Here is a 25,084-nt window from a genome sequence, read left to right on the forward strand (position 1 = left end):
AAGTGAAAGAGGAGAGTAAAAAAGTTGGCTTAAAGCTCAACATTCAGAAAACTAAGATTATGACATCTGGTCCCATCACTTCATGGGAAATAGATGGGGAAACAGTGGCTGACTTTATTTTGGAGGGCTCCAAAACCACCACAGATGGTGACTGCAGTCATGAAATTAAAAGACACTTACTACTTGGAAAGTTATGACCAACCTAGACAGCATATTAAAATGAAGAGACATTACATTGTCAACAAAGGTCCATCTAGTCAAGGCTATGGTTTTTCCAGTAGTCATGTATGGATGTGAGAGCTGGACTATAAGGAAAGCTGAGTGCTGAAGAATTGATGCTTTTGAACTGTGGTGTTGGAGAAGACTCTTGAGGGTCCCTTGGACTGCAAGGAGATCCAAGCAGTCCATCCTAAAGGAAATCAGTCCTGGGTGTTCATTGGAAGGACTGATGCTGAAGCTGAAACTCCAATACTTTGGCCACCTGATGCGAACAGCTGACTCATCTGAAAAGACCCTGATTATGGGAAAGATTGAGAGCAGGAGGAGAAGGGGACGATAGAGGATGCGATGGTTGGATGGCATCACCGACTCAATGGACATGAGTTTTGGTAAAGTCCGGGAGTTGGTGATGGACAGGAAGGCCTGGAGTGCTGTGTTTCATGGGGTAGGAAAGAGTCGGACACGATTGAGCCACTGAACTGAACTAACAAATGAAAAAATCATATCAAACAATGAGTAAAGTATATCTGACAAAATTCAACATCCATTCATGAAAAAGAACTCTTAGAAAAACAGAGAGGGAAATTTCTACTTCATAAAGAGTATTTGCAACAAATATGCAACTAACATTACACTTAACAGTGAAAAATCAAATGTTTTAACTCTGACTGGGAACAAAGCAAGAATGTCAGCTCTCACCAGTCTTATTCAACATGGGAAGAAGTTCCAGCCCTAGAAATACTGCCCTGGAAGTTCCAGCCATAGCAGGGGCGGTGTCGGGGGTGGTGAGGGAGAAGGCACAGATTAGAAAGAAAAAAATAAAACCGTTCCTGAGTGTGGATAACATGGTTGTCTACATAGCAAATCCCAAGGAATCTACACAAAACTTCCTAGAACAAAGAAGTGAGTCCAGCAAGATTGCAGGATACAACATAAACACAAAAACCAACTATATGCTGTTAGTGAACACATGGCCACCAAAATAAAAAATTCAATCCCATCTACAATTCCAAAAGAAAAGAAGGGAGGAGAGGAGGGAAGGCAGGAGGCAAACTGACTAGGTATATATCTAATAAATCATGTATAGCAATCATACTGGAAGATTCAACATGGTAAAGATGTCAATTCTGCCCAAATTGATACATATGTATAATATATTGATAATTTCTATCAAAATCCTCACAAGGTTTTTTGTACAGACAACAATATTATAAAATGTATATGGAAAAGAAATTAGAATAGCTGAAATAATTTTGATATGAAAAATAAAGTGGAAAAATCACTTTATCCAATTTCAAAACTTACTGTATATAGCTATAGTAAGCAAGACTGTGACACTGGCAGAAGTACAGACACATAGATCAACGAAACATAAAGGAGAATTGAGAAATAGACCCACACAAGTACACCCAACTCATTTTTTACAAAGGTGCTAAAGCAATTCAGTAGGGGAAAGATAGCTTTTTCAATAAATGATGCCAGAGCACTTGGACATTTATAGGCCAAAAAATAAAAATAAACCTTCAATCTAAGTAATGTAAAATTTAACTCAAAATATCACAGATTTAAGTATAAACACGAAGCTATAAAACTTCAGCAATACGTGAACTCCCTGATGTGCAAGCTGGTTTTAGAAAAGGCAGAGGAACCAGAGATCAAATTGCCCACATCCGCTGGATCATGGAAAGAGCAAGAGAGTTCCAGAAAAACATCTATTTCTGCTTGGTTGACTATGCCAAAGCCTTTGACTGTGTGGATCACAATAAACTGTGGAAAATTCTGAGAGAGATGGGAATACCAGACCACCTGACCTGCCCCTTGAGAAATCTGTATGCAGGTCCGGAAGCAACAGTTAGAAATGGACATGGAACAACAGACTGGTTCCAAATAGGAAAAGGAGTACGTCAAGGCTGTATATTGTCACCCTGCTTATTTAACTTATATGCAGAGTACATCATGAGAAACGCTGGTCTGGAAGAAACACAAGCTGGAATCAAGATTGCCGGGAGAAATATCAATAACCTCAGATATGCAGATGACACCACCCTTATGGCAGAAAGTGAAGAGGAGCTAAAAAGCCTCTTGATGAAAGTGCAAGGGGAGAGTGAAAAAGCTGGCTTAAAGCTCAACATTCAGAAAACTAAGATCATGGCATCTGGTCCCATCACTTCATGGGAAATAAATGGGGAAACAGTGGAAACAGTGTCAGACTTTATTTTTGGGGGCTCCAAAATCACTGCAGATGGTGACTGCAGCCATGAAATTAAAAGACGCTTACTCCTTGGAAGAAAAGTTATGACCAACCTAGATAGTATACTCAAAAGCAGAGACATTACTTTGCCGACTAAGGTCCATCTAGTCAAGGCTATGGTTTTTCCTGTGGTCATGTATGGATGTGAGAGTTGGACCGTGAAGAAGGCTGAGCACCGAAGAATTGATGCTTTTGAACTGTGGTGTTGGAGAAGACTCTTGAGGGTCCCTTGGACTGCAAGGAGATCCAACCAGTCCATTCTAAAGGAGATCAGCCCTGGGATTTCTTTGGAAGGAATAATGCTAAAGCTGAAGCTCCATTACTTTGGCCACCTCATGCGAAGAGTTGACTCATTGGAAAAGACTCTGATGCTGGGAGGGATTGGGGGCAGGAGGAGAAGGGGACGACCCAGGATGAGATGGCTGGATGGCATCACGGACTCGATGGACATGAGTCTGAGTGAACTCTGGGAGATGGTGATGGACAGGGAGGCCTGGCGTGCTGCGATTCATGGGGTCGTAAAGAGTCGGACACGACTGAGCGACTGAACTGAACTGTAAAACTTAAAAGAACACACATAGGAAAAAATCTTCAGGATCCTAGGTTCAGCAAAGAGTTCTCAGACATGATGCCAAAGCATAAAAGAAAAAGAAACTGGACTCCATCAAAATCTAAAACTTTTGATCTTCAAAAGGCCCTGCTAAAAAGTGTAAAAGGGAAAGTTACTGACTGGAAGAATCATCTATTTGACAAAAAACTAGAATGTAGAATACATTTTTTAAAAAATCTAAAATGATCAAAACTCAACAGTAAAATGGAAATCTAATTAGAACATAGGCAAAACACATGCACAAAATTTGACAGAAGTTAAACCACAGTGAGATATCACTACACATCTATCAGAATAGCAAAAATAAAATTGAGAGTGACTTCACCAATTACTGGTGAGGCCATGGACAAACCAGACCATTCATATATTGTTGCTGAAAATATAAAATGGTACAACCACTCTGGAAAACAATTTGGTAGTTTCTTAAAAAAAAATTAAACATGTAGCTATTGTATAATCCAGCAACTGCACTTGAACATTTCTTGCAGAGAAATGAAGAAAGCTTATCCAAACTTATATACAAAAGTTTATAGCAGCTTTATTTTTAACAGCCCCAACCTGGAAACATGTAGATGTCCTTCAGGGAGTGAATGGCTAATCATACTGTGGCATGTCCATCCATACTATGGAATACCACTGAGCAATAAAAAGCAACAAACTACTGACAAGATACAACCACCTAGATGAATCCCCAAGGAATTAAGTTGAATTTTAAAAGGTCAATTCCCAAAGGTTACATATTAAAAATTCTATTTACATAGCATTCTTGAAATGACAAAATGATAGAAATGGAGAACAATTAATGGTTGCCAAGGGTTAAATGGGGTGGCAGGGAGAGAGTAGTCATGGCTACAGAAGGGCATAATGAGGGATGCATGTGGTGATGATGCTGTTTTTTGGTATCTTTACTGCACTGGTCAATATCCTGGTTAAGTACTTGTACTGTAGTTTTGCAAAATGTTCCCACTCAGAAAAACTGAGTTAAGAGTACAATGGATCTGTTTACATTAATTTTTGCAACTAAATGTGAATCTACAATGATTCAAGAGCTTCCCAGGTGGTGCTAGTGGTAAAGAACCCCTGTGCCAATTCAGGAGACATAAGAGATGAGGGTTCGATCCCTGGGTCTGGAAGATCCCCTGGAGTGGGGCATGGCAACCCACTCTGGTATTCTTGCTTAGAGAATCGCATGGACAGAGGAGCCTTGCAAGCTACAGTGCACAGGGTCACACAGAGTTGGACACAAGTGAAGTGACTTAGCACGCATGCACAATGATCTAAACATTTAAAATTTAATTAAAAGAACACTGCTAATTATTATAGAAATGCAAATCAAAACTACAGTGAGATATCACCTTATTCCAGCCAGAATAGCTATCATCAAAAAATCCACAAACAATAAATGCTGAAGAGGGTGTGGAGAGAAGGGAAATCTCCTAAACTGTTGGTGAGAAAGTAAACAGGTACAGCTACTATGGAGAACAGTATGAAGGTTCCTTAAAACTAAAAATAGAACTGTCATATGAACCTACTGGGCATATATCTGGAGAAATTCATGATCCAAAAGGATACATGCCCCCCAGTGTTCACTGCAGCACTGTTTACAATAGCCTAGAAATGGAAGCAACTTAAGTACCCATCAGTAGATAAGCGGCTTTAGAAGATGCAGTTTAATATATGTAATGGAATACTACTCGGCCATAAAAAAGAATGAAATAATGCCATTTGCAGCAACATGGATGGACACAGACATTGTCATACTGAGTGAAGTCAGACAGAGAAGGAGAAATAATGACATCCTTTATATGTGGAGTCTAAAAAGAAATTATACAAATGAACTTGCACAAGAGAAAGGGACTCACCCACTTAGAAAATGAACTTATGGTTACCAGAGAGAAGAATGAGAGGAAGAGATAGTTAGGAAGTTTGGGGTGGACATGTACCTACTGTATAGCACATGGAACTCTGCTAGAGAAAGACCACTTGCAACAACAAAGACACATCACAGCCAAAAATAAACAAACAGATACACATAATTTAAAAAGAAAAAAGAAAAAGACCAGTTCTTCGACTGAAGCAAAACCCTTAGTCCATCCAGCCGGACCTGTCTACACATGCCTCACTATGAGACACTGGGAGATCAAGGGCCGACATGCAGACTCCAAGCCCTCCTGCCTGTGCTGTGTGCTGCTCGCTTATTTGATCATCTTGCAACACAGACACTGTGAGCGACATCTGCTTTCAGCAGGAGATTCCTCTGAGTCTCAAAAGCATGCAAGGCCATCCCTGAGAAACAGCTGAATTTTGGGTCTCCAGAATTTTTAAAAAGTAAACGTTTTTCTAATCTCTTCCTCAATACACAGCCCTATAAGTGATCAAGTGACCAAAGAAGATTGTTTCTCTTGTTAGATATCTGTGTATATTTAAGATTAATTTTAAAAGACAATATGGATATGTGACTTACATGCTGAGCTGACAGAAGACCTAAATTTAAGCATGTCAATTGTCTGAGTGACTGAATAGATCATTTTATTGCATTGTGACTGTCTTACCATCTGCCGACTAAAGATATAATCTCTGGCTTTCCCTATTTCATGGGGATGATGTGAAAAGAAATGAGATAGTAGATGCAGATTCCTTTGCAATATAACTAGAGCAATATAATTCTCATAATTTATATTCTAAAAATCAATCCGGCAATAAAAAATGCATTGTTTGATAATGATTCAAAATCTTAATTAACGTCTAGAATATATATGTACACCAAAGCAGATACACATGCCTAAACACACACACATCTCAGATAGATAGATCAACAGATCAATCCATCTCTGCAGGTGCTCAGAATTAAACAGCTGGTATTCCAATATTAGTACACAAACACCGTGAACAGCTATATATAAATAGCTCTCTGTATGCATAAGTGTGTATATGTATTTTTCCTTCTTTTTTCTTTTCAGATATCATTATAACAAAATAATCTGGTAAGGAAAAAAATCTGACTCCCTACAACCAACATTTTTAAACAAGCCTCAGAGATAAAGCAGTGTGCTGGACACCAGTACTGTTTTTCCTTCTTCAAATCATTTCAGGGAAGCATGAATTAGACAAGGAAAGCTCTCCTGCTTCATCCTACATTTAGCTTTTAGTCCCTGTCCACTCTTTGGCATGAACTCTTAATACAAAAATAAATGCCAACGGCTGCAATAACAAAGGCCTTGAACGTTCTTATTGACATGGAAATGTAAAATGAAACCGGGAAGGGAGCCTGGTAATGATTAACGTAAGGTTTCACTTTAAAGATATTTTAAAATTATATAACCTTTCAAATCTTTTTAAGGTTGATTCATATTTTTTAAATGCTTTGGGTTTATTTAACCTCTACTCTGTAACATGAACAAACACAGATAAATGTAGCAAGATAAAATAACCAAAAATACATGAAAATGCTTCCACAGTTCACTTGGCAGCTTTAGAGTTGGAGAACACTGTTAACAGAGAACTCAGATACCAGAAAAGCCAAAGGGACAGACTGTTTCTGGAGTTGTTAGCTGTGTTGATTACTACTGAGGACCAATAAGATGAGGAATAAAAGGGCCCAAGATCATTCAAATATGATTACTATGATTACCCTAAAATGAATTCATTTGTATTTTCACTTTTGTATATATTTTAGTATCTTCCTAAAACCACATTATTAGTTAGGTCTTCTTTATTGCAAAGTGACCTAGCTGACAACATACTGGTCTGAAATTTTCAAAGAATCAACTGAAAGGTGTATAGAATAGGGTCAATGCTCCCAAGTCAAAGAGGCTGGATGCCTACTGTGGTTTAATTTACTGTATGATACTACGCAAGTTATTCAACCTCCCTCTGCGTCTGTTTATACTTGTAAGCATCTGTAAAATGGGGATAAATAATAATACCTAATCCTCAAGTGTGTTATCAAGATTAAATGAGACACCTGCCAGGCACATAGCATACAATAATATTAGTCATGACTATGGACATCTGTGCTGCAAAGGCTAAGTTTTATTCTCAGTTCAAACCTCCCAGAGTTAGACTGAAGACAGCTAGGTTTAAAATATATTTCTTAAGGCAAACACAGTATACAAGATAAATTCATGTATTTTTAAAAATTCCTTCAACAAATACTTATCAAAATCAAGGGCACTAAACCAGATGCTGGGAATACAGTGGTGAAAAGATTAAAAAATGGTCTCTGAACTCATACAAGTCCCTAGCCTTACAAAGTCTACCTGGGGAAGACACACTGAATGAGTGACTTAAGTGACAATTTTTACAAAGAAATGAATCTGACAATCTGGAAGTCAGAGGAAGTGATGTTTAAGCTGGCACCTGAGAATACACAGTAGCTAAAAATAAAGGGCAGGGGTAAGCATTTTTTATGCATAGAACACACCATGGGCAAAGGCTCTGAGTCAAGAAAGAACAGCAATATCAAGGATCTGAAAAGAACTCTGAGGTATGAAAGGGATACAGAGAATTAGGGAAATACAGGCAGGGATAGATCACACAGAGCCCTAGAAACCGCCTGGGAATTCAGTCTTTACTGTGAAATGAGAAGCCCTTAAGATATTTTAAAATCCTGAGAGTCTTATGTCTAAACATAATACATTTCTCTCTGGCTGCTGTGTGGAAAAATGGTCTCTAAAGTACAATAAGACTATGTACAGCAAGATCAGTGCAGAGGCTATGGTAATATACCAAGAGAAGATTGATAGTGATGTGGAACAGGCCAGTGGTAGACTAGACAGAATGATTAAATTGGAGAAATAGTCAAGACGCAGGAAAGGGAACAAGTCAAAGACAAGAATCATTCAATTTACTTTAGGTGAACATGGATCCAATCACTAAAACAGGGGTCATCAGATAAGGTTTTGAGAGGTAATGTTCCGAGCCTGGTGGGGTGCCATCTATAGGGGTCGCACAGAGTCAGACACAACTGACACGACTTAGCAGCAGAGGCAGTTCATGAGTTTGAAAGTGAAAATATTAGTCTTCAGTCATGTCTGACTGTTTGTGACCCCATGGACTGTAGTCGACCAGGCTCCTCTGTCAATGGAATTCTCCAGGCAGGAATACTGGAATGGGTTGCCCTTTCCTTTTCCAGGGGATCTTCCTGACCCAGGGATCAAACCCGGGTCTCCTGCACCGTAGGCAGATTCTTTACCATCTGAGGCACCAGGGAAAACCCTCATGAGTTTGAGGCACCTATAAAACACCCAAGTGAAGATGTAAATGGACAACTTAACTATAGGGATCTTGGAACTCAGAACAACTTAGGTTGGAGGTAATAGTAAGATAGCTATTTACCTATGTCACAAGATAAAGTAATGATTCTTAAACTTCCAACATGCTGATGAATCATCTCAGGGGCTGATTTCAAATCCTGGTCACCAATTTCAGAGAGCCTAACTCAGCAGAACAGGGAAATAACTCAAGAAAAGGCATTTTTAACAAATACTCTCGAGTGACAGACAATACCTTGAGAATGAACAAAGACAGACATTAGTAGCAGGAGAAAGAGGAAGAAAAACCTGGAATGTATGATACCAGAGAAGCCAGACAAACAGACTTGTTTCCAGAGTTGTTAACTGTGTTGATTGCTACTGAGGACCAATAAGATGAAGAATAAAAGGGCCCACAGAATTCATAGACAAGGAATGAGAGGGAGGTGAGGAGATGAAGACAGCTATGTGTGGCTCTGTTGAGACTGTACAAACAAGAGGCATAATAAGACTATGGGAGATGGCATGGGGCAAAGAAGGGATTTGTTTGCTGTCTGACTTTGTTTTTAGGAGCTTCCCTGGCAGCTCAGACAGTAAAGAATCTGCCTATAATGTAGGAGACCCAGGTTCAATCCCTGGGTCGGGAAGATTCCCTGGAGAAGGAAATGGCAATCTACTCCAGTATTCTTGCCTGGAAATCCCATGGAGAGAGGAGCCTGGTGGGCTACAGTCCACAGGGTCACAAAAAGTCAGACACAACTGAGCAACTAACACTTTCACGCTTTGTTTTGGGGATAAGAAAGACAGCCTGAAGAAAAGGCAAGGTTCAAGATGTATGAGACAAGAGAACACTTTAATTCTCTTTGATCTTACTAGCTATTATACAAATAAATTATAATTATAGGTTCGAACCTTTCTTAGACAAATAAAAGCCAAAGCCTGTCAAAAACATCATGAGATCCAAAAGCTATCTTCTGTAGTTAAGATGGGGCAAATATTGATTGATCTTTGGAGAAAAGCAAAAATACTGAATGGTATTATATATTCTGATTCTAAGGAAAAGGTGAGGCTCCTCCTCAAAGGTAAAGATTAAAACTGAGACAGCAGGCATGAGTGCCACCTGCTGGTAAAATGTAAATGCTCAGTTTGTTTCTTTTTTTGGCCATGCCACAGGGCATGTGGAATCTTTGTTCCCCAACCAGGGATCAAACCTGCACCACCTGCATTGGAAGTGTAGAGTCTTAACCAATGGACCACCAAGGAAGTCCCAATGCTCAGCATTCTGACTGAGATAGAATCTAGTCTTAGGAATTTCAACTAATTGGATTACTGGTTACCTGTTTCCAATGAGTTTCTTGATAATGATAATGAAGTCTCAGATCTTCCCACCCAGCAAAACAAAGTCTTTTATAGACACTCCTGTTTCAATGTTATTCTCTCAAATCATCCCACTTCGCCTTCTGAAACATGTACATTACCTTATGTAAAACAGATGACCAGTGCAAGTTCTATGCATGCAGCAGGGAACCCAAAGCTGGTGCTCTGGGCCAACCCAGAGGGGTGGGGTGGGGAGGGGGATTGCAGAGGGGCTCAGGATGGGGGACACACGTGCACCTGTGGCTGATTCATGGTGATGTGTGGCAAAAACCACCACAATACTGTCATAATCCTCCAATTAAAATAAATTAATTAATCAAAAAAATCTCCTAGTTAGCTGGTCATCATTCTTTTACTTCAACATTTGACAGTAGGAGGTACACAGTCCAAGACTTATTACATAATCGTTAGATCATTTAAAACTGAACTAGACCTTCTCCTGATTTCTACCCACTTATGGGCTTCCCTGATAGCTCAGTTGGTAAAGAATCTGCCTGCAATGCAGGAGACCTGGGTTGAGAAGATGCCCTGGAGAAGGAAAAGGCTACCCACTCCAGTATTCTGGCCTAGAGAATTCCATGGACTGTATAGTCCATGGGGTCACAAAGAGTCTGACACAACCGAACGACTTTCACTTTCACATTCTAGCCTTGCCTCTGCTGCAGTACAATAAATCTCCCTATGATAGTCCTTCACCATCTGAAAGCAGCCACGTCTGTACTTACTTTCTCCCCAGATTAAACAACTCCGGTATTTTTTAACTGTTGTTTTTAAAACCTCCCAGCAGCCCAGTTGTTGGATAAAAACTGGTCTGTCAACAGTCCATAAACTACCTTATTTAGACTTTTATTTTCAACACATAGCCCAGTGGCTATCTGGGTCTTAATACACAATTGACTCATACTAAGTTTATGGTCAACTAAAATCCTGTCCAGCTAGATTTTCCCAACCCAGGATGCATTCAATTTAATTATTTGAATCTAGTGCTAGTCTTGATGTCTATCTTTGCTAAATTTCACCTCATAACAATTTTGATTGCACTCTGTCAAGATCATTTTGGACCCTGATTCTTGGTTCTATCCAAATTCGACAAGCCACTCAATAAATCTTCATCCAAATCAATGATAAAAACTTGGATATGAAAGAGCCCTAGAAAGTAATTAATACTAGGCCTGCAAGAATACTCTTTGGAGTAGGGATGTTCATCATCTATAAATCTACTATTTACTAATCCATCTCAGCAATGAGGGTAATGGAAAACTAAGGCAAATGCTTTAACAAAATCAAGATGTTATGTAATAAGCATTGCATGAATGTAGTGTCCTCAAATTCCTTTCAAAAGTGCAGTTTTTATGAGTTCAGCAAGGTTGTTCTTAAGTGAACTCATGGAAAATGTTCACAAACCACAGTGGGGTTACAGCGGATAGTGCCTACATCTACTTTTCTTCTACAAGATTACATGGTAAGAGTTAACCTATTTTACTATTTTATGATTAAATATTTACAATTTAACACTTAAAACAGCAGATTTGTGGCCATTTGTGCATGAATTTTACTCATCCTAATGGGCTAAAGATCACCTTTTTCAAAAGTATATCCTCCTGAGTGAAATAAGCTATGTCTTCTCTGCTTAGGCATCCATGCTTAAGCAAGTGTGCCTTATTTGAAAACTGATCCAAAGTTACTTACAAATTATTTAGATAGCTCTGACTGTTCAAATAGGACTATGGGTTATAATTCCACTGGGTCTTGAGATCTGAACAATCATAATGTAACTATATGAAACATATGCTGGGCTTCAGCCTGTTTCTTTAATATATTTATCTGGACTTTTCCATTTTAAAAGACCACTCTCTGTGCTCATGAAAAGGGAAGCAAAACCAGAAGTGTTGCTCCAGGGTAGAGTGTAGCATTCCAGATGTGGACTCTGAAGTCCCAGTACTGGATTCTAACCCCAGCTCTATTGTTCACTAGCTGTGTGATCTGCAACAGGTGATATAACCTCTCTGTGCCTCGGTCTCACTCATAAATGTGAATAATGACAAAACCTACCTCACAGAGTTACAGGAATTAAATAAGCTAACATGTGTAAATGGTTTGTAACAGTGTCTGCCATACAGTAAGCACTGAATACTTTAGATGTTTGTTATAATTATCATTCCTGATCGTCTACTAATATCACCCCTTCTCACACATCCTGTCCCTGAACTTGCTCTGAAAACAACAATACAGTACAATGGTTACTTAAGAGCTGGGTTTTGAAGTCAGAATATCCTGGACTGGAGTTCTGACCCCAAACTTTATCAGCATTATCATCTTCAGAAGTCACTTAACCCCTCTCAGCCTAAACTTCCTCTTCTATAAAATGAGGATAAAAACAGGATCTACTTCATGGGGTTGTTGCAGGAATTAAACAAAAATGAATGCCACACCCTTCACGTAGTACTTGGCATGTAATATATGTATTAGGTTAATCTTTGTCAAAACCCCTCTGTGTCCTTTAGTATCTTGGTAGGTACAATCTGGACCATACGAGTCTCTTTTCTGATAGTCATATAGATTCTTCACGCTTTTGACAAGTATCTTTGGTTATCCACCTCTCTCCAACTTTGGTAGATGTTTTGTGTTTTATAGACATACTTCTCTCAACATTCTTCCCCATGTCTTTTCTCTTTGGATTGTTTGTGGTTATTGTGTCAAAATTTAAGAATTTCCTATTCTTCGATCTTATGGTTGCCGGGGGGAAGGATGGGGAGAAAGGACAGGGAGTTTGGGATAGGCATGTACACCCTGCTATATTTAAAATGAACAATCAACAAGCACCTGTTGTATAGTGCACGGAGCTCTGCTCAATGTTATCTGGCAGACTCGATGAGAGGAGAGTATGGGGGAGAATGGATACACGTGTATGTATGGCTGAGTACCTTTGCTGTTCACCTGAAACTGTCACAACACTGTTAACTGGCTATACCCCAATACAAAATAAAAAGTTTAAAAAAAAAAGTCCTGTTCTTTGTGAATCTTTTAGTATTTAGGGGTATGTTAGTATTTTGGCCTATAACCATGAGACCGTGCCCATTTTTTTTCCCTGAAATATCTGCTTTCTAAAATACAGGATCCGCAATGTTATTTTTCCTCATGAGATGTTATTATAATCTTTAAAATAAAGAGATAATTTTTCTATCAATAGTTTATCTCTTCTACTTCCCCAATCATTGGTAAAAAGTAAATTCAGAATAATGATTCCCACCACTGTTTTGTTTATCGCCTATGAGGCTAAGTGATTAATAAATCAAAATTTTATTAGATACTCTTTTAGCAGAATTAAACTTTTGACAAATATCTAGATGGTTAATTACTACCATAATTTGTTTCTCAGTAAAATTTTAAAATCTGTTTTAGAAACCATCATCTACAGTCCCTGTCATGCCGAGATTCCTTAATATTTCTCTGTCAGAACATCACTTTTGTTTCCTTTTTCCTTTTACAGCTCTCTACCAGGTTCTTCCCCAACAAAGTGGTTTCTACCTTATGTGTATATTCACACGCACGCCATGTGTACACACGCACACACACATATCCTCCTCATTAACCCCTCTAAGCATTCCCTATTGGATGTTTCTTTTCACCAAAGTACACCTTCCAACAACCAGAGTTCTTACATGAGTACCATCCTACCACTTTTTTTTTTCTATCACTTCTTGATAACAGATATCCTCTTGTTAAAATACTGAGTTTTCTTTTCTCTATATACTGCAGTGATATACAAAATCATTTATATAGCAGGTACTATTCCTAAATAGTTCTGTCCCCAAATGCTTTCTTTCTGCCATATGTTTTCCTCCTAGCTTATCTATTTCTATAACCTTATATAAGCTCCTTTCTCTTCTTCACTTCAAATTTAATGAGGCTCTAGCCACAAGGTAATAAACGTTACTTTGCTAGAAGCCCAATACGATGGCATTCAATAGTACAGTCAGGAAACCAAATCCTGCTCTGATACCCTCCAACTGTTTACTGCCATATCTACTCTTGCCTTCCAAAGTTAAGAGCAACAAATGGAAATATAAAAAGATATGAGCTGTGTCTGCTCCTCCAACTCCAAAACCCTGTATTATTTCTAAACGTGTCCACTAATGTGCACAAGAAAAGTTATTTTGACTAGACTATTAACTTCAAGATAACAAGAAGCACACATCTTTTGCACACTATCATCCAGTGCCTAGAACATATTAGACCAGAGGTTGCACACTTTGACCCATGGGCCAAGTCCTGTCCACAGCCGGTTTTTGAATGGCTCCCAGCTACGAATGGTTTTTACACTTTTAAAGGGTTGTTTAAAAACAAGTTTAAAAAAAAAAATCACATGGACGAACATGTGACAGGGACCATATGTACCCCACAAAGCTTAAATTTTACCATCTGGCCCTTTTTAGAAAATGTTTGCTGACTGCTGTACCAGACCCTCAAATATTTGTTAAAAGAGTGAAGAAGAAACAGATTCCCAACAAATATACTTTGAGATGATTGCAAATGGTAAATACTCTTATAATAAACACTGTGCAGATCTTTAAATCATTCCTTGACTTCTATTTTCACTGAGTTTCAAGAGAAACTAAAGGTTTTTTTATTAGTGTATTTAAGAGATCATAATTTTTTTGCAATGTACCTATTCTTGAATCACAGGTGCTCCTAAGAGCGCTAAATTTAAACCTTGGTGGTCCACTTGTTCAACAAGTCAACAAAAGTGTTAGTCATCAGCAAGGTGTAAGGTGTCAATTCACAGGTATGTACCGTCATACACACATCCGTTCCTTCCATGAAGCACCAAGTACCTAAGCACTGACACCCCACAACATTTACTCATCTGTTCCCACGTGTCTGTACACCTGTTACTTCAAAATTTAATAACTGAGAATGTTCCATAAACCCTGTAATAAAGCTCTGAATACTGAAAAATGTTTAAGCAAAACATGAAAGTTCCATTCTCAAATAATATCAAAGACCAGTTCTAGACCTGTTCATAGTAATGTCTATTAGAAGCACTTGCAAATGTGTACCTGAAAATGTTGCTCCATCACTTGGATTTTTCCCTGGTCTGGGCACTTTTTTAGAGCTCGGTCTGCATAATGCAATAGGATTTCTACCATCTGTAAGGAAAATGGTAATTAAAATATGTCTCTAAAGCTTTTTAATACTTAATATATGTCATCTTAATATATATGATCTTAAATAATACAGAATCAGGCTTGGTTATTTTATGAAAAAAATACAATTTAAAATTTTAGTGGCTTTATTTCCCCATTTTTTAACCCCAGCCTAATTTCTTTCAGGCTCAGTGTTAGTAACAATTTGCTAATCTTTCCTAATAAATACCTCCAGGTTCCAGATGCCATTAGTGTGAAATAAAAATGAAATAAAATGTTGATGTTTACCTCTTCAGTTATCCTCTGCATAGATCTTTCCCTAAAGAACACATACAGGCAATTCTTTCTACCAGAAACTAAGAGAATCATTTACAAGTCTTGGGAATGACCAGTTTCTATATATGTTTTCTAAATGTTTATACTAATTTGGAATCTAATTTTTACCAATGCATTTGCACAATAAAAAGGGGGACAAATGACAACAGTATATGAATTCAGGCAAGCCTAGACTAGGAAAACAAAGCTAGTATTAAATATTAACATTAGCCATATTAATGCTAATTAACAGCTTAAAGCTCAACATTCAGAAAACTAATATCATGGCATCTGGTCCCATCACTTCATGGGAAATAGACATGGAAACAGTGGCAGACTTTATTTTGGGGGGTCCAAAATCACTGCAGATGGTGACTGCAGCCATGAAATTAAAATACAATTACTCCTTGGAAGAAAAGTCATGACCAACCTAGATAGCATATTCAAAAGCAGAGACATTACTTTGCCAACAAAGGTCCATCTGGTCAAGGCTATGGTTTTTCCTGTGGTCATGTATGGATGTGAGAGTCAGACTATAAAGAAAGCAGAGCACCGAAGAATTGATGCTTTTGAACTGTGGTGCTGGAGAAGACTCTTGAGAGTCCCTTGGACTGCAAGGAGATCCAACCAGTCCATCCTAGGGGAAATCAGTCCTGGGTGTTCATTGGAAGGACTGATGTTAAAGCTGAAACTCTAATACTTTGGCCACCTGATGCGAAGAGCTGACTCATTTGAAAAGACCCTGATGCTGGGAAAGACTGAGGGCAGGAGGAGAAGGGGACAAGAGAAGATGAGATGGTTGGATGGCATCACCAATTCAATGGACATGAGTTTGGGTAAACTCCGGGAGTTGGTGATGGACACAGCGTGCTATGGTTCATGGGGTTACAAAGAGTTGGACATGACTGAGAGACTGAAGTGAACAATAATAAACATCAGCCATCTTTGCTACCTCAGGCAATACCAATACTTGCACATATAGTATTTCTAATTATTACTTATCAGTTTATAATAAATGTCAGCATCCTATGGGCTACAATTAAGTTCAGAAACAATCCAGATCCCTGTGTTTTCTTCCTCCTCCTGTCTGCTGTCTTCTGGCTATTTCGCTATTTATAATCTTCATTAAAGAGTGAGCAAGGGAAAAAAGAAAAGGCGATAAGAAGGAATTTACAAAAGCATTCACAGTAACACCAAGGAATTATCATCTGATTTGCTTTTTTATACACTCTCTCCTTGACTGTAGTCATTTACCTAATCACGTCCAAGATGTAACCCAGTAAAGACCCTATTAAAATACTCACCCGATCTGCAACAATAGCCTTTCGCTTACTGGCATCCCCTGATAATCCTGCAGAGAAGCAAAACCCAGCATTAAATCCGAAGTTAATCCACCTCTTCAGGAGTGAAACTGCTCTGGTCTTCTATTGATAACCTATGCTAACAATAGATACAACAAATCTAGGTAGCAAAATGTTGCGTAATATGCCATAACAGGACCACCTCCCATCGACTGGACCAGATAGCATGTCAGTGTACTTTCCTTTTGTTCTAACAGTTTAATTTTCCTTATGAAATGAATTTTAAACGTGACATTTAAAATTCTATATCCTGTATTTGTCATTAACCTTTTTTCCTGAAAATCTTCTTATAACATCTTGCTTATAAAGCACTTGAACACTAAATAAAAAGTGTTCTGTGAATGATTAATATTATTCATTTTCTCTGCTCCAGAAAAGCAGTACCTACTACACCAGTGTTCTGTTGACTTACCTACTACTGCTTTTGCTTTTCCTTCATGGAAAGACCATGCCAGAGCCAAAGCTTCTGTAAGACAGTCTTGTTTCAAGAGGTGATCCACTCTCTAAAATGAATAAATGAGAGAAACCACACCCCTTTGTCTGACCAATCACCAGTAAAAATTCCTATTCTACCTAGTGTCTTTACAGAAGTTGTTGCTTATTAGCTAAAATTATAATAACCATGTGACTATCTTATTTCCAAGGAAAACAATTTCATAAAGTACTGGATAGTACAGTGACTGTATAAGTTGGTATAAGGCGCTACAGCCTAAACCTGAAAAGAGGAAACAGCTAGAATGTTGCTAGAGCAGAAACAGCTAGTTGCCACGATATCCATTCAATCCCTCCTCCTTCATAACAAATTCCAAGTTTGTTTGAGATAGCAATAAACCTTTAGACAGCTAAAGGACATTTCTAAGACTCTCCTGTGGTCACTTGGGGCCATGTGACTAACTTCTGGCCAATGATAAAAGGAAGTGTTATTTGGACATTTCTGGACTGTGACCTTAAAAGGTCAGGGCCAGACTTCTCTTCTGTTTCCTCCTTCCTGGAATGTGGACTTAACAGCTGGAGCTCCAGCAGTTATACTGGAACATAAAATGACCTTGAGACTAGAATCCATACACAAGAATGGTGAAATCTTCTTTTTTGAAATAGGGTAGTATGACAAAGACCATGGAGCTGCCATATTAGCCACAGACTGTGTACCTCCAAGACAGCTGTTACATGAGAGAACGATCTTTTATACGACTGGTATTTTGAATTTTCTATATACACAGCCAAACCTTATCGTGAGTTAGTTTTATCAAATCAAGTATATGATAGAATGGCTTTGATATACGCTTCTGAAATTAAAAAGCACAAATCCAAATAATCTTTTCCTAAAACAAAAAATGCTAAGATGTGTGCAATTCAATAGCGCTAATATATAAAATTACTCTGGACTCACCTCCCTCCAGCTCCTCAGCATCATCACATAAACAGACTAGAAAATGAGAAGGAAATTAGACTTATCATCTCCAAGAGACTTATTTGAGAGACACATTTGTCTCAGTTCTCCATCTCATTTTACATCTCTTTAAGTAAAAATATGTCATATTACACTTAAAAGTAAAGGGTCGTTCAAGAGCCCACATTAAAAAGTAAAACAGGGACTTCCCTGGCAGTCCAGTGGTTAACACTCCATGCTTCTACTGCAGGCAGGTTTGCTCCCTAGTTGGGGAACTAAGAACCTACATGCCATGTGGCGTGGACAATAAAAAATAAGAGTGCACCAAACATTTAAAGGTGAGTAAGTCTATAGTCCAAGGAGTTCATTCCATGGACAAAGAAGAAGGAAAATCCAATCTCCCAACATGCTAAGTTTTTCCATGCTGAGTTTAAAAAAACAAGGAACAAACTGATAGACAAAAAGCTTTAAAAAACAAAAACAAATTGATAAACAAAAAGTTCAAAAAAAACGGGGACAAATTGATATACAAAAAGTTCCTATTCTAAGTCAAATATCTCAGTGCATTTGATTAATAATATATCCTAAGCTGATCTAGGGCTTCCCAGGTGGTACAGTGATAAAGAATCTGCCTGCCAAATGCAGGAGACACGGGTTCAGTTCCTGGGTTGAGAAGATCCCCTAGAGGAGGGAATGGCAACCCCACTCCAGTATTCTTGCCTGGGAAATCCCATGGACATAGGAGCCTGGCGGGCTACAGTCTATGGGGTCACAAAGAGTTGGACACAATCGAGCGAGTGAGCACAAGCTGATCTAAGCTAAAGCACATCTTAATTACATGACAAATACATATGATAAAGTTATCTTTCTGGTCATGAAAACATAAATACGAAGGAAGATTGAGAAAGTATACCTCTGAATAAAGAAAATAAGCATCCTATTGTTAACCAGAACCTAAGCAAAGGTAAAAATATAGTATGTCTAAAAGTAGAGGAAATTAATTAGTTGTACAGTACAGAGAACTATATTCAATATCTTCTAATAACCTATAATAAAATTAAGGGGCAATCTTTTAAAAAATTAATTAAACATCATGATCATCTAACCCTTCAAAGTTTTCAATTACTGCTGATCAGTATTCACTCTGTAATGTACTGCTCTCTTTACCAGCAACCTCCTTCAGCCCCAACTCTCCTGACACAAACAAACGCCAAGTCACAAAGTGGAAGCACTTACTTTTGTTCCCAAATAAAAGATCTGACCACCATAGCTACTTATGGATTGATAGCAAGCCTTCTCTCCAACCAAAGCCTGGAAAAAAAAATTTTAAGGTAAAAAACTATATGCATTAGAAATTTCAAATTTTCAAGAATGTGGATTACAGAGACAATATAGTTTCATCCTGTGAGTGAGTGGGGAAAAAATGTCGGCCCAGTGCTACTCTGGCTGTGGAAGTGGCAGAAAAGACAAAGCGCAAAAAGTAGCTCTCTGCTCATATATGGTCTTTTTATCTTTCAGAGTAATGCAAAAAAGGGAGGAACATGTCAACTTCTAAATCTGAAGAAAAACCATTGCAACCTGCCCACTACTGGATGACAAGTAATCACTGCTTCTGGCAAAGAATAGGGCTAATTGAAATGATACCTCCAAGTTCTTTGAAATAAATATCAACAAAACACACAAAAGCAAACAGGAAGGTAAAGCAGCACAGTATATGAAAGTCAGCACAACCCAGCAAATAGAAACAAGACTTCCTGCCTGATAAATCTGGGTTGCAAATTTCAAAGTTCTGACACTGTTTTTTCATCTTTGAAACCCATGCAGTTTCTGAGAGGCTTAAATACAGTAGCATTTATAAATCTTTCAAAATATATGTGGTCAAGAACTGGTAACTAGTCATTTTTCTTATGAAATTATAAAAATATATACAAAGGTAGACAGAATAAAATAATGAACCCAATGTATCCAGTAACTAGCTTCATTAATTATAAGCTCAATCTTGTTTCATCTATAATTCCCACTGACTCCTCTATAACACGGTAATAATTCTGAAATGAATCTCAGATTTTGGACACCTCATTTACAAAAATTCAGTATATGCATAATAAATCCTTTTTAACATAACCACACAATTGCCTTGACAGATTTTTAAAAATTAACAATCATTCCTCAATATCAAGTATCTGATCAGTGTTTGGATTTCAAATTGCCTCATAAATGTCAAACGTTACTGAGATTTTTCTTCTTTGTTTCTACATTTCATTTGTTTAAGTCAAGACTCAAATACAGGCCACACACTGAAGCAGGCTGATACATCTCTTAAGAGTCAGTGTGCCTCCATCTCTCACAGTCCTTTGCTTTCCATGAAGTTTATTTGTTGAAGACACTGGAACACTTATTCACTGGAGTTTCCTACTATCTGAATTTTGCTAACGGCATCCCAGTGGAATCTTAACATGTTCCTCTGCTTCTGTATTTCCTCTGGAAGATCAGAATCAGGGTTTTGCACTTTTTCTTCAGTCTGGGTTTCTGGCAGTACCACTTTAAATATAAGTACAATGTTAGTGGTAGGATTTTTGTAGATGTTCTTTTTAATCAAGCCAAAGAAGCTCCCTTCTATTCCTAGTTTGCTAAGAATTTTATCAGAAACGGATACTGAATTTTGTGAAATGCTTTTTCTACGTCTTTTGAGATGGTATTACGACCTTTCTTTTACGATAAACTAATATAGTGAATAACATTGACTTTTGAATGTTAAACCAGCCAGGCGTGACTTGGATAAATACCATTTGATAATGATTCTGCTTTTCATACATTGCTGACTTCTATTTACTACTATTTCACAGATTTTTGCTTCTATGCTCATGAGGTCATTGGTCTGTATTATACTTTATTGCAATGTCTTCAGTTTTATTATCAGAGGTAAGCTGATATCATAAAAAGAATTATGTGCTCCCTTTTCCTCTATTTTTAAAAAGATTTTTATGTAAAATTGGTATTTTTTCCTTAATTATGATAGACTTTACTAGTGAAGCTATCTATGCTTGGATTTTCTTTGTAGGAAATCAAACTAACATATAACCCCTTCGATTTTCATTTCTTCTTGGTCAGCTTTAGTAATCTGTACCTTTCAAAGAATTTTTCCACTTCATCTAAAATTGTTTAATTTTTAGGCACAAAGTTATTTATATTATCTTTTTAATATTTTCAGACTACACAGTGATTGTATCTCTCTCATTCCTGATATTAGTAACTGCACCTTTTTTCTGAATTACTCTCACTAGTGTTTTATCAATTTTATTTATCTTTTAAAAAACAAGCTTTATTTTCTTTGATTTTCTCTACTGTTTGTCCTCTTCTTACTTAACTGATTTGTGTTCACTTTTGTTATTTCTTCCTTTAATATATTTCCAATTTATTTGCTCTTCTCTGTTTCTTTAAGATAAAAACTTAAAAGAAACTTAAATAAAAATCTCAAATTTGAGATTTTTTTAAGATATTTAAAGCTATAGTGAAAGTAAAAGTCAGTCAGTCATGTCCAATTCTTGGTGACCCCATGGACTATACAGTCCATGGACTTCTCCAGGTCAGAATACTGAGTGGGTAGCCATTCCCTTCTCCAGGGGATCTTCCCAACCCAGGTATCGAACCCAGGTCTCCCTATTGCAGGCAGATTCTTTACCAGCTGAGCCACCAGGGAAGCCCAAGAATACTGGAATGGGTAGCCTATTCCTTCTCTAGGGGATCTTCCTGACCCAGGAATCAAACTGGGTTCTCCTACATTGCAGGTGGATTCTTTACCAGCTGAGCTACCAGGGAAGCCCATTTAAAGCTATAAATTACCCTCAAATTGACTTACAGACCCCAGATTTTTGTTACTTTACAATGTTGTGTTAGTTCAAGCGTACAGCAAAGTGATCCAGTTATTTTACATATATACATTCTTTTGCAGATTCTTTTCCCTTATAGATTATAAAATATTGAATACAGTTCCCTGTGCTATACAGTAGGTCCTTGTTGGTTATCTATTTTAGACATAGTAGTGTGCATACGTTAATCCCAAATTCCTAATTATCCCTCCCCACTCTCTCATTTGGTAACCATGGTTGTTTTTTCTATGTCTATGAGCCTGTTTCTGTTTTTGTAAATAAGTTTATTTGCATCTTTTTTTAAAATTCCACATATGAGTGATATCATATGATATTTGTCTTTCTCTGGTTTACTTTAGTATGATAATCTCTAGGTACATTTGTATTGCTGTATCTGGCATTCTTATAGCTGAGTAATATTCCACTGTGTGTCTCTGTGTGTATATATATATATACACCACATCTTCTTTATCCATTCATCTATCGATGAACATTTAGGTTGCTTCCATGTATACACAACACGTCGTGGCTATCTATCGTAAATAGTGCGATGAACGTTAGACTGCACGTATCTTTTTGCATGATATTTTTTTCTGGATATATGTCCAGCAGTGGGATTGATGGATCATATGGTAACTCTATTTTTACTATTTTAAGGAATCTCCATACTGTTCTCCATAGTGACTGGACCAATGTACATTTCCACCAACAGTGCAGGAGGGTTCCTTTTCCTCTGACTCTCTCCAGCACCGATTATTTGTCAGTGCTTTGATGCTAGCCATTCTGACTGGTGTGAGGTGATACCTCGTGTTGTTTCAATTTGCATTTCTCTAGTAAGGAGCAATCTTTCATGTACCTATGAGCCACCTGCATGTCTTCTTTGGAGAGATGTCTTTTTAGATCTTCTGCTTTGTTTTGTGTGAAAATGCTGAGCTGCATGAGCTGTCTGAGGCCACAGATTTTCATATGCTGCATTTTCACTTTCATTTAGTTCAAAATATATTATAACTTCCTTTGAGATTTCTTCTTTGACTTATGGGTTATTAATAAAGGTGTTACTTAATTTCCAAATATTTAAGTTTCCTCCAGATTTACCCAGATGATTCAATAATTTACTGTTGTTTGCTTTATGGCCTGGCATATAGTTTATTGGATGCTCCATTTGCACTTGAGAAAGTTTGTAATTTGCTTTTGCTGGGTGGAATACTCTATAAATATCAGTTACGTCAAGCTGGTCAATAATTCTTTTTAAGTCTTCTATATACCCTTGATGGTTTTCTGTCTGCTTATTCTATTAATTACTAATAAAGGAGTTTTGAATTGTCCAAACTCTAATTGTGGACTTGTCTGTTTCTCTTTTTAAATTTGTTATCGTCTCATATTTTGAAGGTCTGTTATTGGGTGCTTAAGCCTTTAAGATTATTATGTCTTCTTGATGAATTAATCTTCTTATCAATTTGAAATTTCTCTTTATCTCTGGCAACATTCCTTACTCAGAAATCTACTTAATCTGATATTAAAATAGCCATTTTAATTATTAGTATTTGCACAATATGTCTTTTTCTTTCCTCTTACTTTTAACTTATCTATGACTTTGTATTTAATGAGAGCTTTTTGTAGACAGCATAGAGTTGGTCCTGCTTTTTTTAAATCCAGTATGACAATCCCTGCCTTTCAACTGAAATGTTTAGACATCTTCCATTTCTTATAATTATTGATATAGTTGGATTTAGATCTTATTGTTTTCCACCTGTACTACCTCTTCTTTTTTAATGCTTCATTGAATTTAATATTTTTTAACATCCATTTTTTTTGCTACTATTGACTTATAAAGGGATACTTTTTCAGTGACTACTCTAGTGTTTATAATATGCAACTTTAACTAATCTCAGTCTACATTTATAATATACAATTTGATGTATAATGTTAAGAACTTTAGAGTAATATACTTCCTTCTCCCCACTCCCTGCTATGTACTATTTCTGTCATCCTATTACTTCTACATATCATTAAGTATGTACCACAAAATATCATTACTTTTGTTTTAAATAGTCAACTTCTTTTGTTAAATGACAATATTAAGATAATTTACATACCATAAAATTCACTCATTAAGTATACAATAACATTTTGTAAATGCACAGTTGTTCAACCATTGCTAAAATCCAATTTCAGAATATTTCCATCACTCCACAAAGATAACTTTTACCCACTTCCAGTCAATTCTCATTCCCACTCTTAGTCCTAGTTCTATTAATCTACATCTGTCTCTATAAATTTACCTTTTCTGGACATTTCATATGAATAGACTCAAACAATACATGGTCTTTCCATATGGCTTCTTTCACTTAACACAGTATTTCAGAGGCTCATCCATGCTGCAGCACGTGTGAATAGTTCATTTCTTAAACTGAAGAATAGCACCCTACCACATAGACATGCCACATTTTGCTTATCCATTTATCAGCTGGTGGACATTTTTTCTGTTTTGACTCTTTGGCTATTATGAATACTACTGCTATGAACATCTGTGTACAAGTGTTTTTGTGGAGATATGGCTTCATTCCTCTTGAGTAGCTAGCTAGGAATAGAACTGCTCTATCACATGGAATCTTCAATATTTTAAGTAACTGCCAAAATGTTTTCTATAGTGGCTGTACTATGTCCAACAAGCAAAATATGAGTGTTCCAATTTTTATGCATTGTAGTCAACAGTTGTTATTGTCTCTTTGATTACAGCTATCGAGGGAGGCATGAAGTGGTATCTCATTGTGATTTTGATTTGCATTTCCATAATGATTAATGATGCTGAATATCCTGTCATCTGCTTTTTGGCCATTTGGTATATCTGTCTGGAGACTACTGCAGATTATGGCAGATGAGAAATCTGCTCTTACACTTACTGCTGATCCTCTGCACTTAATGTGTCTTCCTCCTCTGCCTGCTCTAATATTTCCTCTTTCCAATTCATTTGAATCAATCTGTTCATTTTACTTGTGTTTGGGTTCACTGAGCTTCTTGAAATTCTGTGTTTATTGTTTTGGAAAGTTTCTGACCATTATTTCTTCTAATTTTTTCTCTCCTCTCCTTCAGCGATTTCTACCACACATTAGGCTACTTCTCGCTACCTCACTGGTCACTAACATTTTTTTTTAAATTTTTTTCTGTTTCATTTTGGATAGATTATATCATTCTATTTTCAAGTTCACTAGTCTCTTGAAAATTACTATTTTTGTTTTTTTTCCTTTATTTTTCTTTTTTTCTCAGACAGGAGAGCAAATCCAGTCCCTACT

The 25,084-nt window shown here is 37.3% G+C and overlaps 1 protein-coding gene across 7 annotated transcripts in view; it reads right to left on the bottom strand.

Annotated features, from left to right (window-relative positions):
- The window catches only part of VPS8 (VPS8 subunit of CORVET complex), a 395,845-nt gene that overhangs the window by 213,836 nt on the left and 156,925 nt on the right, over nucleotides 1–25,084 (bottom strand). For all 7 annotated transcript variants that reach the window (XM_069558731.1, XM_069558750.1, XM_069558751.1 and 4 more), the window contains 5 exons: nucleotides 19,159–19,233; nucleotides 17,923–17,958; nucleotides 16,945–17,035; nucleotides 16,476–16,522; nucleotides 14,770–14,859 (listed from right to left, as the gene is read on the bottom strand). In XM_069558731.1, the coding sequence (XP_069414832.1) occupies nucleotides 14,770–14,859; nucleotides 16,476–16,522; nucleotides 16,945–17,035; nucleotides 17,923–17,958; nucleotides 19,159–19,233 (339 nt within the window). The remainder of the gene's footprint in view (nucleotides 1–14,769; nucleotides 14,860–16,475; nucleotides 16,523–16,944; nucleotides 17,036–17,922; nucleotides 17,959–19,158; nucleotides 19,234–25,084) is intronic.

The sequence above is a fragment of the Ovis canadensis genome, chromosome 1 (assembly GCF_042477335.2).
Source record: "Ovis canadensis isolate MfBH-ARS-UI-01 breed Bighorn chromosome 1, ARS-UI_OviCan_v2, whole genome shotgun sequence".
Classification (NCBI taxonomy): Eukaryota; Metazoa; Chordata; class Mammalia; order Artiodactyla; family Bovidae; genus Ovis; species Ovis canadensis.